This window comes from Aethalodelphis obliquidens, unplaced genomic scaffold, assembly GCF_003676395.1.
Source record: "Aethalodelphis obliquidens isolate GAN/ISIS:26980383/991018 unplaced genomic scaffold, ASM367639v1 scaffold87, whole genome shotgun sequence".
Lineage (NCBI taxonomy): Eukaryota > Metazoa > Chordata > Mammalia > Artiodactyla > Delphinidae > Aethalodelphis > Aethalodelphis obliquidens.
The window spans coordinates 6,248,332-6,265,121 of record NW_020838031.1 but is presented as its reverse complement, the minus strand read 5'-3'; the positions used below and the strand labels follow the sequence as shown (position 1 = coordinate 6,265,121).

The window sequence follows — 16,790 nt, the reverse complement described above, 5'->3', positions numbered from 1 at the left end:
CTTCCAGATGCATGGGGGAAAAAAAGGTCAAATGAGTACAAAAATAATTTGTTCGGGTTTGACGTTTATTTAAAGCGAAGGAGAAATACAAAAATTTTGACTCATGCCATAGGTACTGTTTTAGAGAAACATGGTTAATTATCTGTTCTATGTAGTCACCTGAGGGCCAGCACCATATCTTTCCTGGTGCAGAGTAGGCAGTCAATAGTGTATGTGACTGTTTCGGGGATTGGTAGAATCCGAATGGGGGTACAAATGGTCTCTCTTCAGTACAAATCATTTCTACTTCCTTGTGGTCCATATCCTTGTTTAATTAAAGCTGCCCTGATCTTTTTTCATCCTCAAAATTTCCTCCTTAAGTATAACTTCTGCAACATTATCATACTGTCTCCCTAACCGGCCTTCTTTCTTTTAACCTTTTGATTAATTTTGCGATGAGACATATCAGTGTTTGTTGTTATTGTTACTGTTCTTATAAATATTTGATTAGTATTTGATCCGCCATACTCTAAGCTGTCTTTCCTCCTTTTACTTTTTCAAACTTTTTTTTTGCATCTAGTACCTAGTGTTTTAAAATTAAAAGCTTTTCATTTAACTTACCAACATTTTGTGATCTACTTTTATAGCTTTGTATAATTTCAAAACGGTTTTTCCTCTTTCTTCAAGTTATTGAATATAATTTTGTTATGTTTACTGTTACACAGTGACTAGATCCTAGAGGAAATGGTTAATTTTTTATCTTGCATACATATAGGATCTTGCCAATATGACTTTTAAAGTATGTTTTTACACTTAAAACTTAGAAACTTTGTTTAGTATCCATCCTTTCCTACAAAAATAAAATTCAGTCTCCTTAAAATCCTTACACGTGGGACTTCCCTGGTGGCGCAGTGGTTAAGAATCCCCCTGCCAGTGCAGGGGACAGGAGTTCGATCCCTGGTCCGGGAAGATCTCACATGCCGCAGAGCAACTAAGCCTGTGCACCACAACTACGGAGCCTGCGCTCTAGAGCCCGCGAGCCACAACTACTGAAGCCCAAGTGCCTAGAGCCCGTGCTCCGCAACAAGACAAGCCACCGCAATGAGAAGCCCGTGCACCGCAACAAAGAGTAGCCCCTACTCGCTGCAACTAGAGAAAGCCTGTGCACAGCAACAAAGACCCAACGCAGCCAAAAATAAATTTAAAAAAATCCTTACACGTATAGCCTGCCTGTTTTTTTTTTTAACATCTTTATTGGAGTGTAATTGCTTTACAGTGGTGTGTTATAGCCTGCCTTTTGAGCCTAATGTCCACCACCCAACCAAATAGGCAATCTGCATTCTCCTAGATGTACCGTGAACTTCCAGTCTTCGCCTCTTTCCTGACTGTGGCCCACCCCGGCCACCCATTTATCCCTGCTTCCCAGGGTTTTGCTCTCTCTCCAGGCCATCTTCTCCATGTAGGCTTCCCTGTGCTGAGCAGAGTGGAGTCAGAAGTAGTTTTTATGCTCTCGTGCATTCACAGTGTCTCACTCTTCTTTGCCTTTTATCATCATAATAAGGTGTGTGTTTCTTCCATATAGTAGTTTCCAGAAAGCACTGGGGGAGTCAAAGTACAAGTCACAATCCGTAGTTTCTATACGTACGTCTTATCATTTGACCCCCATTGGAGGCAGGTAGCACGCCTATTACTTCTTCATCTCCCACAGCACAGAACACAGATCCTGTTTGTTGAGTGACTAATCATCAAAAATTTGAGGCATTTTGCTGACTTTTCAGGTCACTAATAAAATGCTACTGAATTCTAAGGTTATCAGTGTTATTTTAGTCAATTTATAGAATATTTAAGAGACAAATGAACATGGAATTTATGGGGGGTTTTTGTACTGTGTATTCATTATTTTTTTAACATCTTTATTGGAGTATAATTGCTTTACAATGTTGTGTTAGTTTCTGCTTTATAACAAAGAGAATCAGTTATGCATATACATATGTTCCCATATCTCTTCCTTCTTGTGTCTCCCTCGCTCCCACCCTCCCTACCCCACCCCTCTAGGTGGTCACAAAGCACCGAGCTCATCTCCCTGTGCTATGCAGCTGCTTCCCACTAGCTAGCTATTTTACATTTGGTAGTGTATATAATGTCCATGCCACTCTCTTACTTTGTCCCAGCTTATCCTTCCCCCTCCTTGTGTCCTCAAGTCCATTCTCTATGTCTGTGTCTTTATTCCAGTCCTGCCTCTAGGTTCTTCCGAACCTTTTTTTTTTTTTTTAAGTTCCATATATATGTGTTAGCATACGGTATTTGTTTTTCTCTTTCTGACTTACTTCACTCTGTATGACAGGCTCTGGGTCCATCCACCTCACTACAGATAACTCAAATTTCGTTTCTTTTTATGGCTGAGTAATATTCCACTGTACATATGTGCCACATCTTCTTTATCCATTCATCTGTCGACGGACGCTTAGGTTGCTTCCATGTCCTGGCTATTGTAAATAGAGCTGCAATGAACATGGTGGTACATGACTTTTTGAATTATGGTTTTCTCAGGGTATTTGCCCGGTAGTGGGATTGCTGGGTCATATGGTACTTCTATTTTTAGTTTTTTAAGGAACCTCCATACTGTTCTCCATAGTGGCTGTATCAGTTTATCAATTTACATTCCCACCAACAGGGCAAGAGTGTTCCCTTTTCTCCACACCCTCTCCAGCATTTATTGTTTGTAGATTTTTTGATGATGGCCAGTCTGACTGGTGTGAGGTGAGAATTTATGGTTTTTAGTTTTGTTTCTTTACAATTCTTAAGTAATTACAAACAGCGTCAGCAATAAAAAAATAAGCTTTCAAATGAAACTAAGGGGTTGACGTTACATAATGGAAGATAACCACACATGTTAAATTTTTAATCTCAACAAATTAGAAAAAATATATCTACTTTTTTTTAGGTTGTGGAACTCAGTATCTGTGAAGAAACTCAAGCATTAGCACTGAGAATTATACTCTCATTAATTAAATACAACCAACAGAGAATACATGAATTAGAAAATTGTAATGGACTTTCCATGATTCATCAGGTGTTGATCAAACAAAAATGCATCGTGGGCTTTCACATTTTGAAGGTAGGTTCTCATAAAACTTATTCTTTGGGGCTTCCCTGGTGGCGCAGTGGTTGAGAATATGCCTGCTAATGCAGGGGACACAGGTTCGAGCCCTGGTCTGGGAGGATCTCACATGCCACGGAGCAACTAGGCCTGTGAGCCACAACTACTGAGCCAGTGCGTCTGGAGCCTGTGCTCTGCAACAAGAGAGGCTGCGATAGTGAGAGGCCCGCGCACCGCGATGAAGAGTGGTCCCCGCTTGCCACAACTAGACAAAGCCCTTGCACAGAAACGAAGACCCAACACAGCAAAAATAAATAAATAAATTAATAAACTACTACCCACAACGTCTTCTAAAAAAAAAAAAAGAAATGAAAGTGGCTCTTGACACTATAAAAAACAACAACAACTTATTCTCAGAGTTTCATATGCAGTGATACCTCTTCATTAAAGTCTTCCAATAATAGAGTTTTGTGTTTCAGTTATTCCTGAAGAAAATGAAGGAAACTCAATAGTATATATTTAATCAAAGTAAGGCTCTTCTGGGTTTTTCATCATTTAAATGATTACATTTTAATTGCCTTTAAAACATTTTAGAAGAGTAAAAGCAAAAAATTAAGATTTTTAGATCTTGATTAGCCAGCGATGTCTCCTTGGCCGGCCCCTCATTCTGTAGACTAGTGAAAGTGAAACCCACAGAGAGACCGCTGTTTGCTTCAGCTCCCACAGTTATGGAAGAGAACCTAGTTCTCCAGACACCTAGTGCTGTGCCGTTCCCATTAGGCAATGCTGCTATAGAGTTAGCATCTTAAAGCCTTATTAGCTTTTATTGTGATCCAGCTGTCATCATATATTTAAGTACCTTTCTAACTAAAAGCACTTGGTAACATTGTGAAAGTATTTCTCTCTGAGGGTACTAGTACTAAGGCAAAAGACCATGCCTCTTCCCATGCCCCCAAACCCCAACTCATGAAACTGTCAAGATCCATACATTTGTGGCATGAATGCTTCTTGGAAAAAATTTAAAACCCAACAGATTCATTGAATTTAAAAAATAGGATGTGGTTTCTTTTACCCCATATTTGAAACTGAATAGTCATTTATAAATATTTGAAATTTGGGGGTTTTCTCATTACTTGAATTGTTTTACAAAACAATTTAAAGATACTTGGTGAAATGTTGAGTTATTCACTAGTTTTCCTTTGAATTTAATGTTATGACTGCTAAGATTGAAAGTGGAATATTTCTGTTGAATTTTTGGATTAACTGACTGTTGATGCATCTTCTATTAATGTTATTTTTCCATAGACCCTTCTTGAAGGTTGCTGTGATGAAGATATTATTCATATCAATGAGAATGGAGAATTTAAGTTGGATGCCGAGTCTAATGCTATAATCCAGGATGTTAAACTGCTAGAGGAGCTATTGCTAGACTGGAGGATATGGAATAAAGCAGAGGCATGTACTATTTTTGTGGTAAAAAAACCCTTGTGAATTTACCCTCAACAATCTTTACGTGTACAGGACAGTGTTAACTGTATACGCTTCGTTGTATGGCACTTGTCTAGAACTTTTTCATCTCGTTTGACTGAAACTCTACCCATTGGACAACAACTCCCCATTTCCCCTGCCCCCAGTCCCTGGCAACCACCATCTTACATTCTGTTTCTATGAGTCTGATTACATTAGATACTTAATACAAGTGGAATCATTCAGTGTTTGTCTTTTTGCGATTGGCTTATTTGACTTTGCATTATGTCCTCAAGGTTCATCTGTGTTGTAGCATATGACAAGATTTTTTTCTTTTTTAAGACGGAATAATATCCCATTGTATGTGTATTCCACATTTTCTTTATCTGTTCATCTGTCATGCACACTTAGCTTGCTTCCACATGTTGGCCATTGTGAACTATGTTGCAGTGAACATGGATGTGCAGAGGTCTCTCTGAGGTCCTGTTTTCAATTATTTTAGATATGTATGCAGAAGTGAGATTGTTGAATCATATGGTAGTTCTATTTTTAACTTCTTGAGGAACCTCCATACTATTTTCCGTAAGAGAAGCACCATTTTACAATCCTACCAACAATGTGCAAGTGATGCAATTTTTTTACATTCTCACCAAACAATTGTTATTTTTTGATAGTGCCTTTTCTATAGGGTATGAGGTAATAGCTTGTTGTGGTTTTGATTTGCATTTATTTTCCTGATGATTAGTGATGATGAGCATCTTTTCATCTACTTATTGGCCCTTTGTATATCTTCTTTGAAGAGATGTCCATTCAAGTCCTTTGACCATTTTTTAACTGGGTTATTTGATTTTTTGTTAATGAGTGATAGGAGTTCTTTATATATTCTGCATATTAATCCTTATCTCACTTATGGTTTGCAAGTATTTTCTCCCATTCTGTAGGTTGCCTTTTCACTCTGTTGATTGTTTCCTTTGGTGCAATAAAAGGCATTTACTTTTAAGTATTCATCCAATCATTCTTTTGGAGAATAGAACAAATTTACCACTTCAATGTAATGTTAATTGTAGATGGAAATCTGGAGATTAATTTCTGTGCAAGGTTTTAGACAGCCATGGATAATGCTGATCTGGAGGGTCAGGATCAGAGCTTGCGCTGCTGGTAGTAGCTAGAGCAGTACTTGGCTGGAGAACATTTGAGTCAATTGGAGACTTGCATTTACCATAAACTCTGAAAGGGGTCCTGCTAAGAGTGTGGAGAGTAGAGTCAAGGAGAGGGAAATAGACACACTTCTGAGTAAGGGAGCCACGTTACCCAGAAGTCATAGAGCTGTATCAGTATACAGGGCAAGTCTATGAAGCCTTGGCTTCATGATAGGCATAAGCTAAGGAACATGCTTTGATCTTAGGTCTAGGCAAAGCATCTCAACAGCTGGGTGGATCAGGTAGTCTTCACAAGGACCCAGCCAGGGAATGAATATAGGGCTGTTTCCTTTCTGCCCTAGTTATAAGCATAGTCTTCATGGTATGGCTCATAGAGCCTCCTTAGTTCTAGTGTAGACTGTAGATTGTCCAGAGTTATTTAGCGTGTAACAACAGTATCATCAGACGTAATTAAAGACCAGTTCAAAGTGTGTACCTTTAGAATTTTTAAAAATTTGGTTACTTCCAAATTTGGCAACAGCCCCCCCCCCCAGATTTACTCACTATCAATAATGAGTTAGGAAGCTGAAGGAAACACTTCTAATCTGTCATTAACAAAAACAAGTTTTGACCAAACGTGCTAGAGGAAAGACAGAATTATTTTTCTGTTCTTCCTATATAAAATTATATTACAAAATTATTGTTATTTGAAGAAGCAGTCAAAGAATATGCTCCTGCAAAACACAGGGGGAAAGTACTACAGAACTGTGTCAGGCAGCTAACTGTTGCTTTTTCTGGATTTTATGGTATTGTCAGTTTTTAAAACTTTCTATTTTGTTGTGATTTCTCATTCTGAATAAATACTTTCAGAATTTAAAAAATCCATATATATATATATGTATATATACACACACATATATATATGTATAAAAATACACTTAATGTTTCAGGGAGAGAAAGCAAATGAACATAGTGATAGTAAATACAAACAAGTTGGATCAAAGGCAGTATAAATATAAACATGTAATAAAGAAATAGCTCAATCGTAGATTGGAAGATCAAATCTTAACTAAAAATTGGACAGCTATTTTAGTATTTCAAAAGAGGATGCTAACTTGAGCATTAAAAAACAGTGTGATTGGGCTTCCCTGGTGGCGCAGTGGTTGAGAGTCCACCTGCCGATGCAGGGGACGTGGGTTCGTGCCCCAGTCTGGGAAGATCCCACATGCCGCAGAGCGGCTGGGCCCGTGAGCCATGGCCGCTGAGCCTGCGCGTCCGGAGCCTGTGCTCCGCAACGGGAGAGGCCACAACAGTGAGAGGCCCGCATACCGCGAAACAACCACAGCAACAACAACAACAACAAAAAACCACAGTGTGATTAAAAAACAAAACATTTTCTGTTGAATTCAAAAGTGATATACACAAATACTTCTATGGGTTTGAAATAAGATTTTCTTTCCTAATTATTTTTTTAGCTGAGTTGTTTTGTTTTTGTTGCTGGTTGTCTGTTTGCTTTGGCACTGCTCTATTTTAGTACTATTTTTCAGGCCTGAATCAAGTTTTCATACTTGGCCTGCCTCGTCTTCCAGTTTTCATATATCTTTTTCTCTCAGGGCACCTTGGCCCTGTCTTATAAAGAGAGAGGCCTTTGTTAGAATAGTGTGATTAAGTCTATCAATTCCTTGGCCTTTTCATTATTCATTTCCATCGATAATGGCAGGAAAAACAGCAAGACCTGCAACCCAAGGCGGTTAATTTTGCTTTTTGTTAATGATTTTGTTGAAAGGTTATTGGGGCTAATAAAATGAGGTGAAGATTATCTTTCAGTAGTAGTTATCTATATAAGATTCCTTTTTCTCTGTTACTGTGGATAATTTAAGATTGGTTCGGTATGGGAGAAGCATTTTAAAGCACCTCAAAAGGATGCTAACTACTGTTTGAAACTGCACACTTAGTAATTGTGCAGATAATTCTATTATTTGGACTTAAAAGTAAATTAATCCAAAATGCAGAATTTCTACATTGTCTAACTTTTTTCAATTTAGTACATCTTGTTCTAAAATTCTTTGATTAAATGCTGCATACAGAAATTAGCATTGAAATCTGTACATTTTTAATAATGCTCTTTGAAACTAAATTATTTGTAAATAGTTAATATTGATAATGTGTTTCATGTGTTTCTTTTTCTTTTTATAAATTTATTTATTTTTGGCTGTGTTGGGTCTTCGTTGCTGTGCGCGGGCTTTCTCTAGTTGCGGCGAGCAGGGGCTACTCTTCCTTGCGGTGCGTGTCCTTCTCATTGCGGTGGCTTCTCTTGTTGCGGAGCAGGGGCTCTAGGCACACGGGCCTCAGTAGTTGTGGCACGCAGGCTCAGTAGTTGTGGCTCATGGGCTCTAGAGCACAGGCTCAGTCGTTGTGGCACACAGGCTTAGCTGCTCCGTGGCATGTGGGATCTTCCCGGACCAGGGATCGAACCCATGTCCCCTGCATTGGCAGGCGAATTCTCAACCACTGTGCCACCAGGGAAGCCCTAAGATTTACTTTTTCAGACAAATTTAATCTTTGACCCTGAATACATACACAGTGTTAAACTGATGTATTGCATGTCTTCTAAAAAGCATGCAGCATGTTTTTCAGTAACTCTGTGCTAATCGGTATGTGTTTCTTTTCTCAGCAAGGTGTTTGGGAAACTCTGCTGGCAGCCCTAGAAATCCTCCTCAGAGCGGATCACCAGCAGCAGATGTTTAATATTAAGCAGTTACTGAAAGCTCGAGTGGTGCATCACTTTCTACTGACTTGCCAGGTTTTGCAGGTACTTTTCATGTAACTTTACTTCTGGAGATATTTTCTGTGATGATTTCTGTTTAATGACTCAACGCTATGGACTCAGATTTTTGAGGGACTTTCAGTGAGGTTATTTTCTGTCTGCCCTACTCTCCAGGATCCCTTCTTTCAGCTGATAGTATCGGAGTTTTTTAACCCCAGCCTCTTGTAGCTTGACCTTTCCTAACTCAGTTACAAAAGAGCAACTGCTAAATTCCAGAAATATTTCTTTATGTTGGGGTAAAATAATAATTTTGTAGTCTCTCGGACATCAACAGTAGTGATATTTTAACTTGTTTCATATTTCTTAAATGACAAGTACCAGTATGTGTTGGATGCACTACTCTGACATGTTTTCTATGTGGTTTAAGTTAGCCGTATAACCACTTCAGGCCTCCGTATTCTAGAAATGATGGATAAAACCTCTCAGAGCTGTTGTGAGAAATAACTTTGTAGGCTGGAACATAGTGTATTCATGTAATCAGTTTTGTCTATCAAAAAATTTCCCTTCTGAACGCATAGTAGTAGTAGTAGTAGTGGTAAGAGTACTAATAGTAGCTAACATTTATATGGGGACATTGGTTTTAATGAACTTTAATAACAGGGTTGCTTGAATTGAGAAATAGCAACTCAATTGTATGGTAAATACGGTCAGTCTGGAGTAGTAAACCAACACAGTTCTATCTTAAACAGAATTATCTTGCTTCAGTGAGAAATGTGAGTTAAGTTGACAGTTCTCTTTAAATCTAAAGAGAGTGTTTATGTTTTTCAGGAACACAAAGAGGGTCAGCTTACATCCATGCCCCGAGAGGTTTGTCGGTCATTTGTGAAGATTATAGCAGAAGTCCTTGGGTCTCCTCCCGATCTGGAATTATTGGCAGCTGTCTTCAGTTTCCTTTTAGCAGCTCACCCTCCTACCAATACTTACGTTTGCCATAACCCCGCAGGCTTCTACTTTTCTTTGCACATAGGTAGGTATGATCATTTTTGTTAGGTCTTGGCTGTTTCCACTTTTGTTTCTTCCTTCCCGCTTGATTTGTGTTTGTTTGATATATATTGAATGGCCTCTGTGCTAGAAATTAATCACACACTGGGATTGGGACAGGGGCCGAGGGCCATAAAATGAACCAGACATAGTCTCTGCCTTCAGAGGGCTTAAATGCCAAGAGGCAAGGGGAGATATAGATGCTGAAATAATTATGATAAGAAACAATATCTGGTAAGTACATAAGAGATGCAAAAGAAGAACTAATTAGATTTCAGAAGAGTTAGGGTTTCATTGGACAGGTATGGAGAGAGATTTAATAGATTAATATCTGCCATGGGATTGCAGAATTTAAGTAAAATTTAATGGGTAGATTGGAGAATTAGCATTCCAGGTGAAGAGAATGACTTAAAGGAGGAAAAATAGAAAGAGAAAAGAAAGAATAATGAATTTTACCTAATATAGGGGATTTATAAAGGAGTAGTGAGAAATAATACCATAAATATAGTTTGGGACCATCATTTATTCCACCCCACCCAAGCTCATATTAAACGAGTCCTTGAATGTAAGATCAGAGAATTTGAACTTGTATTCTAGTTGGGGGTAATTGAAGGATTTTGTTTTGTTGTGTTTGTTTTGAGCCAAGGAATACGATGTAAGTAAATTATTACAGTAAAATTCAGTATAGAGAAACCACCAGCGTAGAAGTGAGTTAAAGCTCTGGGAACAGATGAGACCACTGAAGAAAAGTGTGGAGAGAGAGAGAAGGAAAAAGGAAGCTAAGGATGGAACTGTTGGTGATATTACTATTCAGAGGGTGGAACAAGAAAGAGTAATCTCAGCGTAAAAGAAAGATAGAAGAATCAGAGTTTTAAAGGAACTAGGAAAAGGTGATGTGGTAAGAAAGCAAGCAAGAGTATATCTGTGAGAACGCTAGACAGTAAATTTAGAGAGGGAAACTGGTTGTCCAACAGCCATTTTAAACAACATAATAAGTGAATAAAATGATTCCGCCGCAGTAAAAATCCAAGTGAAATTATACAGCATGACTCTGTGTTAGGTTCAGCTAACATTTAGTGAATAAAGCAACGCCAAGATTCTGGTAGCAACTAAAATGTGGTCACCTCCCTTAAGGAGTTTACAGTCTAGTAGAGGGGAGAGAGACATAAACAGGTAAGTATACCATGTGGAAAGCACAGCGGTGTCAGTATTTCATTTTGGGTAGCATAGAGCATGGCGAGGGGATACTTCCCGGAGGTGGTGATGCCTGCTCTGAGTCTTAAAGGCTGAGTAGGAGTTGAAGGGAGAGGAGATTCTTGTAGCGGTAAGGAGGCAGCAGAAAGCCACTGGGAGGTTTTAAGCAGAGATTAGCATTTCATAGAGAGAAGGCTGGTAGCTATGAGGATTTGGGGGTGACCAGAGGTCCATCACGGATACCATTTAGAAGTCCAAGGTAATAGTCCAGGTGAGGGGGATTAGAGCCTGCCTTATAGCGCTATGCTAGGGATGAGAAGAGTTCCAGAAACAGAAATAAAGTCAACGGAACCTGGAGACTGACTTGACACGGGTAAAGGAAAGGTTGTGGTCAAGGGTGGCTCCTGGATCCTGCGTGGGAAATAGGTACTTCTACCAAAGGAACCAGAGGACAACACAGGAGGGAATTTAGGGCAGAAGGATGACTCAGATTTAGATTTGTTGCATTTGCGGTGCATTTAAAAAACCAAGCAGTTGAACTTAGAAGCATGAAGCTCAAAAAGGAAGATTCAACTGGAGGTATCAACTTTGGAGTCATATTGGGGCTGTGTAAAAATAGAGAAGACACAGCCTTTCCCTCAAGGAATGAATTGATGAACAGTCTCCTTGGAGAGATCATATTAGCATATAAAAAGTGAACAGTTAGCTGCTAAACTATAGGAATAACTATAAGTACCGTTAGAATTCAAAGAAAATAGAAGTTAATGTGGCTAGTAATAGTCAACAGAAGAATCTAGAGTAAGAAGTTGTAGAGTGTCCTCACGTATCAAATGGGCATTATTATAAAGGATGCCGTTTTTTCTCTTTGCTTTGAACATCTTTTTGTAAACGTTTGTATTTAACGACTTGCTTTTAAAGTTATATTTTTGTTTTATCCTTCTTTAAAATTGTCTGAAAACTTTTTTTGATCCTAGATGGCAAGATCTTTCAGGAGAAAGTAAAGTCAATCATGTACCTGAGGCATTCTAGCAGTGGAGGGAAGTCTGTTACTAGCCCTGGATTTATGGTAATAAGCCCATGTGGTTTTACTGCTTCGCCATCTGAAGGTAAACAGACAAACGAAAACAATGCTGAAAGTATGACCCTTCTGTATTTAGTTCTGCATATTAATAGATAAATAAATTGTACGTGTTTTAGCAGCATAATACAACCTGATATTCAGGATAAATAAATGGAAGGCTAAACTTAAAAATAATAGAATATGTTTAAGGAATCCATTTCACTACTTTCTGATATCCGTAACTCACACTCAGTATAACAAGTGCCTCTCAGGAGAACTTAGGGAGTGGATGAGGCTCATGCCCTCTTGCTCTGGAATTCTCTCTCCCCTTCTGTCATAGTCATATGTCTTTCATTAAGCTTCTGATTTATTTCCCCATTTTCTTAAAAAGCTATGTTAGGCTTACTGTCTCCTTTCCACCTGAACTCGTTCTAGACAACTTCACTTGCCATGTGAGTGGCCGTCCGTACTCCAGCCTTGACCCTGGGGACCGTCATCCCCTTTACTTTATCTACCAGTCTGCTTGCATCTGTCTTAGACACCATCGAAGAACGCTTCCCACCCATAGACCTCCAGTCTCCCACTCTCTATGACAACTTCCTATCCTTCTGGTTTCTTTATCATCCTCCCAAGTTCCCTCTGCCTGTTTTCCCCTTCCAGCCTAGATCCCATCTGCCAATAATTTTATTTCTTCATTTTCCTTGTCCTCTTGGCCTTTTAGCACGCTTGACCTGAAAAAGTCGAACCTTTCCTCAATCTGACCATCCTCACGCTGCTTAGAATTCCTGCCATTAAAAGGGTCTGTGGCATAGTTGGCCTTTTAATGCTGCCCTATAATTTTTCTGTATATTCAGAATTAGTTGCCTCTACTATCTCCATAGCAAGTATATTCAAGTCTTTAAGCTAACAGTACTTTTCTCTCTTCCTAGCTTGTTCTTAACAGACAACCTCATCTCTATTTTTATAAAGAAAAAATAGGTACATGTCTCCTGGTTGTGAACTGACTGTATGTCTTTTCCTTTCCTGACTGCCATCCTCTCCCAGACTGAGACATTCCTTCTCCCAGACTGTTAGTCCCACCTACTCTTGTCTCCAGCTCCAATACAAATCATTAAATAGGCTGGTAAGATAGAGACATGGATAGATAGAACACAGTATCTGGGTATTAACCTCCAGTTTTCCTTCTCTCCCAAAGTGTTTCAGTTATTCTCTAGCACGTTTTATGGCCTTTTATTATAATATTTTAAGGCTATGTTTTAATTAGTTTTATTTGGAATTTCATAGGAAGTGTCATTTTTTAAATCATTGTGCATCACTCTGAAACATTTTCTAGTACAATCGTGCCCCTATTTTTTCCAGGTCGTTTGAACAGTCTCTTTTGGCAACCTTATTCCTCCAGCCAAAACCCAGAAATAACTAGGAAAAACTTCTGAGCTATGGAGCTGTTTTATTGCCACAAAGCCTGAGCTCTGAGCAGTTCATTCAGTGCTTGTTTACTTTATATCAGTGCTTCTCAAGTTTTAGCTTGCTGAAAAATCACCTGGAGAGCTGGTTAAAATGTACATCCCTGGGCCCCTGCCTCACACGTTCTGATTCAGTAGATCTGGGGTGGAGCCTGAGAATGTGCATTTCGAACAGTCACACAGTGGTGCTTGATCCCCATGCTCCTGGCCCACAGACCATACCTTGAGTAGCATCCACTTATATCCCATGCACTAAGGATGAGAGTGATTTTTCTGGTCTCCTTCTACACAGAATATAAGAAGCAGAAAATTCGAGAGCTATGGCAAGAAGAGAAAAAACGGTTTCTTCTCAGTAATAGCAGCAAAAAGTGACTACAGAAAGGGAGGAGTGAGAGAACAGTCTAGGGACATTGAGCCTAGTAATAACACCAAGTACAACTATCACTAACATTTATTGAGCACCTATTATATGGCAGGCACTATGCTAGGTGCATCATGGATATGATCTCAATCCTTAAAGCAGCCTTGCAAAGTAGATGTTCTGAACCCTCATTTTACATTTGCAGAAGTGAACACTCATCTCATTAAATGATTTACCTAAGCCACCTAACTAGCTGAACTATCGCTTGAATCCTGTTATATCTCGTTGCAAAGCCCACACTCTTTCCACTGTATCAAAGTGCATCCTAGTGACTGCTAGCCTGAGGTACATTGAGTTTCACTTAATTCACTTAATTTCACTTCAGTAGCACCATTAATCCTAATAACTTTGAATCACTCAGGCAATATTGTATTTTGTTAAGGAGACAGGTAAAGATATGTATTTTGGGAAAACTTTAATAAAAAGTAGTTAAAAGAAAAATAGTTTTAACCTTAAGAATTTTTAAGCATTAGTTACTATGATCGTTAGCCTGTATGGATTCTTTAATATCACTAGATAAATGGGTATTGCTCTGGTTGGGACCGATAGTGCAGAAAAGAAGTGGGCCCGCTCATAAGATTTTTCAATACTGTTTTTGTGTCTACTCTCACCAGGAAACAATTCCTCCAGTACTGTTCCACAGCAGATGACTGCCAGCATGTTACGTTCTAGAAGCCTACCAGCATTTCCTACTTCTTCACCTCAAATACAACCACGAAAATTGACTGGAAGTTTGGGTTGTAGTATTGACAAGTTACAAAGCGTTGTAGATAATGATGTTGCTTCCCAACCAGAGAAATGGAGCCCTCGGGGGAGTTCCGAGACGCTGAAGAAAGGCAAAGCAGATGCTTTTGTCAGTAGCTGTGAGTCTGCAAAAACGGTTTGTGAAATGGAAGCTGTCCTTTCAGCCCATGCCTCTGTCAGTGGTGTCCCAAAAGGAACATCGGGACTTCCAGCGGTCAAAGTAGATCAGAAGGAGGTGGGAACAGAACCCAGATCAGACGATGACAGTCTTGGGGATGAGTTCTGCCCACGCCGACCTGATTACCTGAAGGGACTGGCCTCGTTCCAGCGAAGCCACAGCACTATTGCAAGCCTTGGGCTAGCTTTTCCCTCACAGAATGGCTCTGCAGCTGTCGGCCGGTGGCCAAGTCTTGTTGACAGGAACACCGAAGACTGGGAAAACTTTGCCTTTTCTCTCCGTTATGAGCCAAACCACAACCGAACTACAAGTGCTCACAGGTAGTCACATGTTTTTGTATGCCAAACCCCTCCCCGCTTTTTTTTTTTTTTACTGTTCTTTGAAGAATTTCTGTACTTGTAGAAATGTCTTTATTATGGGATCTCTTATAACATATATATTAATAACGAACAAAGGTACCTTTCTCCTTATTTTAATACTAGGTGATATTGAATTCCATATTTAACCAAAGGATAAACCATAAATTGTTCCTGAAGAAAAAATTATCTTATGGTTTATTTAATTCCATATGGTTATTAGAGAAAAACTCTTCAGTTTAGGGAAATTATACGGTTTATTATCGTTCCCAAGAGCATCTCAATTAGCACCGTCAGTGAAACTTTCTGCAGGATGATGGAAACGTTCACCTGTGCTGTCCACTGCAGGAGACACATAACGCACTTGAAATGTGGCCAGTGCAGCTGAGCAACTGGATTTTTAGTTTAATTTTTAATAGTTTAAATAGCACAAGTGGTTATTGGAAATCACAGATGTAGAATAAACTAGTGTTTAATAGATGATATACCCAAAAAAAACCGGTGATTAAAAAGTGATGGCAAATTTGTTAATCACAGTTAAATCAGGAAACATTTTTTAAACCTTATGCACTTTTGTTTCACATGTGAAAATTATTACTACTCATCACAGTTCTTAAGGTAATCATGAGGCACTACTTTCCTCCCTGATCTTGTTTTGGTAAGACTTTCTGGGTCTCTGTTTTAGTGTAACTGAAGACTGTTTGGTACCTGTATGTTGTGGGTTGTATGAACTCTTAAGCGGAGTTCTTCTCATCCTGCCTGATGTTATGCTGGAAGATGTGATGGACAGGCTCATTCAAGCAGATACGCTGTTGGTCCTTGTTAACCACCCATCACCTGCTGTACAACAAGGAGTTATTAAAGTAAGGGCAAATGCTAAATACGTTGTTTTCATTTGGAACGATAGACATATGCATAATTTAAAATTTGAACGTACATATTCAAGTAGACCTGAAGCTTTCTTTTATTCTTAGGCATAATGAGCTGATGTGGTTTGTTACTTCTTACCTCTATTTTTCTCTGTCTTATCATCCAACTTTAAGCCCTCCTCCATATATTGATTCATATCAGTATGTTTTTTTAAGTCTTCTACTTACAAGGAACACACAGGTCATGGGAAGTCTCTCCTGCAGTGTAGTATCGTTAAATCTTAGACACTTACTTCAGGTTTCAGCTCAGATGTCACCTTCTCAAAGAGGCCTTTCCTGTTCACCTTTCAAACCAGCTTCTGTCTAGCCCTGCTCCTCACTTGTTCTATGTCTAGCATCCTAGGTGTGTCTTGTAAGTACCTTTTTAATTTGTTTGTGTATTTGGTTTTTTTTAACCTCCCATACTGAAATATAAGTCCTGTGAGGGTAGGCATCTTGTGTCTAATATATAAAAGGTCCTAAGTACATCGTTGAAAGAATAAATATTTGATATGAATGGTTCCCATTAGGAGACAACCCAATATTGAAATGGTCTTTAAAGATTCTCATTTTCTTAGTTTGATGTGGGATATTGTTAAATCAGTTGCAACCCACTATTTACTTAGCTTCCATTTCATGTGTAAAACACCGGGCTAGCTGCTATGTGGGATATAAAGGGGAATAAGCCTCTGCATTTAGGAGTTTATAGGCCAGTGGGGAAGAGAGACATATACCCAACTAAGTAAAATGTCAGGACTTTTGTGATGAGTGCTTCAGTGGTAGTATTAATAAAGAAGAATGGGAGCACAGGAAAAGCAAATAATTCTGATGCGGGAACCAGGGAAGGATTCATGCAAAAGGCGTAGTTTGTATTATGCTGTAAATTAGAAAGCTTTTTAAGTAGGGCGGTAGAGAGGTGTGTGTTTTGGGAAGAATAGTCTGTCACCACTGTGAGGGAGTCATCGCAAGGGAG

The 16,790-nt window shown here is 39.1% G+C and overlaps 1 protein-coding gene across 3 annotated transcripts in view; it reads left to right on the top strand.

Moving 5' to 3' along the window:
• Positions 1-16,790, top strand: part of LYST (lysosomal trafficking regulator) — a 193,923-nt gene that overhangs the window by 90,107 nt on the left and 87,026 nt on the right. For all 3 annotated transcript variants that reach the window (XM_027094060.1, XM_027094059.1, XM_027094061.1), the window contains 7 exons: positions 2,924-3,097; positions 4,385-4,534; positions 8,360-8,497; positions 9,281-9,479; positions 11,662-11,793; positions 14,246-14,873; positions 15,595-15,772. In XM_027094060.1, the coding sequence (XP_026949861.1) occupies positions 2,924-3,097; positions 4,385-4,534; positions 8,360-8,497; positions 9,281-9,479; positions 11,662-11,793; positions 14,246-14,873; positions 15,595-15,772 (1,599 nt within the window). The remainder of the gene's footprint in view (positions 1-2,923; positions 3,098-4,384; positions 4,535-8,359; positions 8,498-9,280; positions 9,480-11,661; positions 11,794-14,245; positions 14,874-15,594; positions 15,773-16,790) is intronic.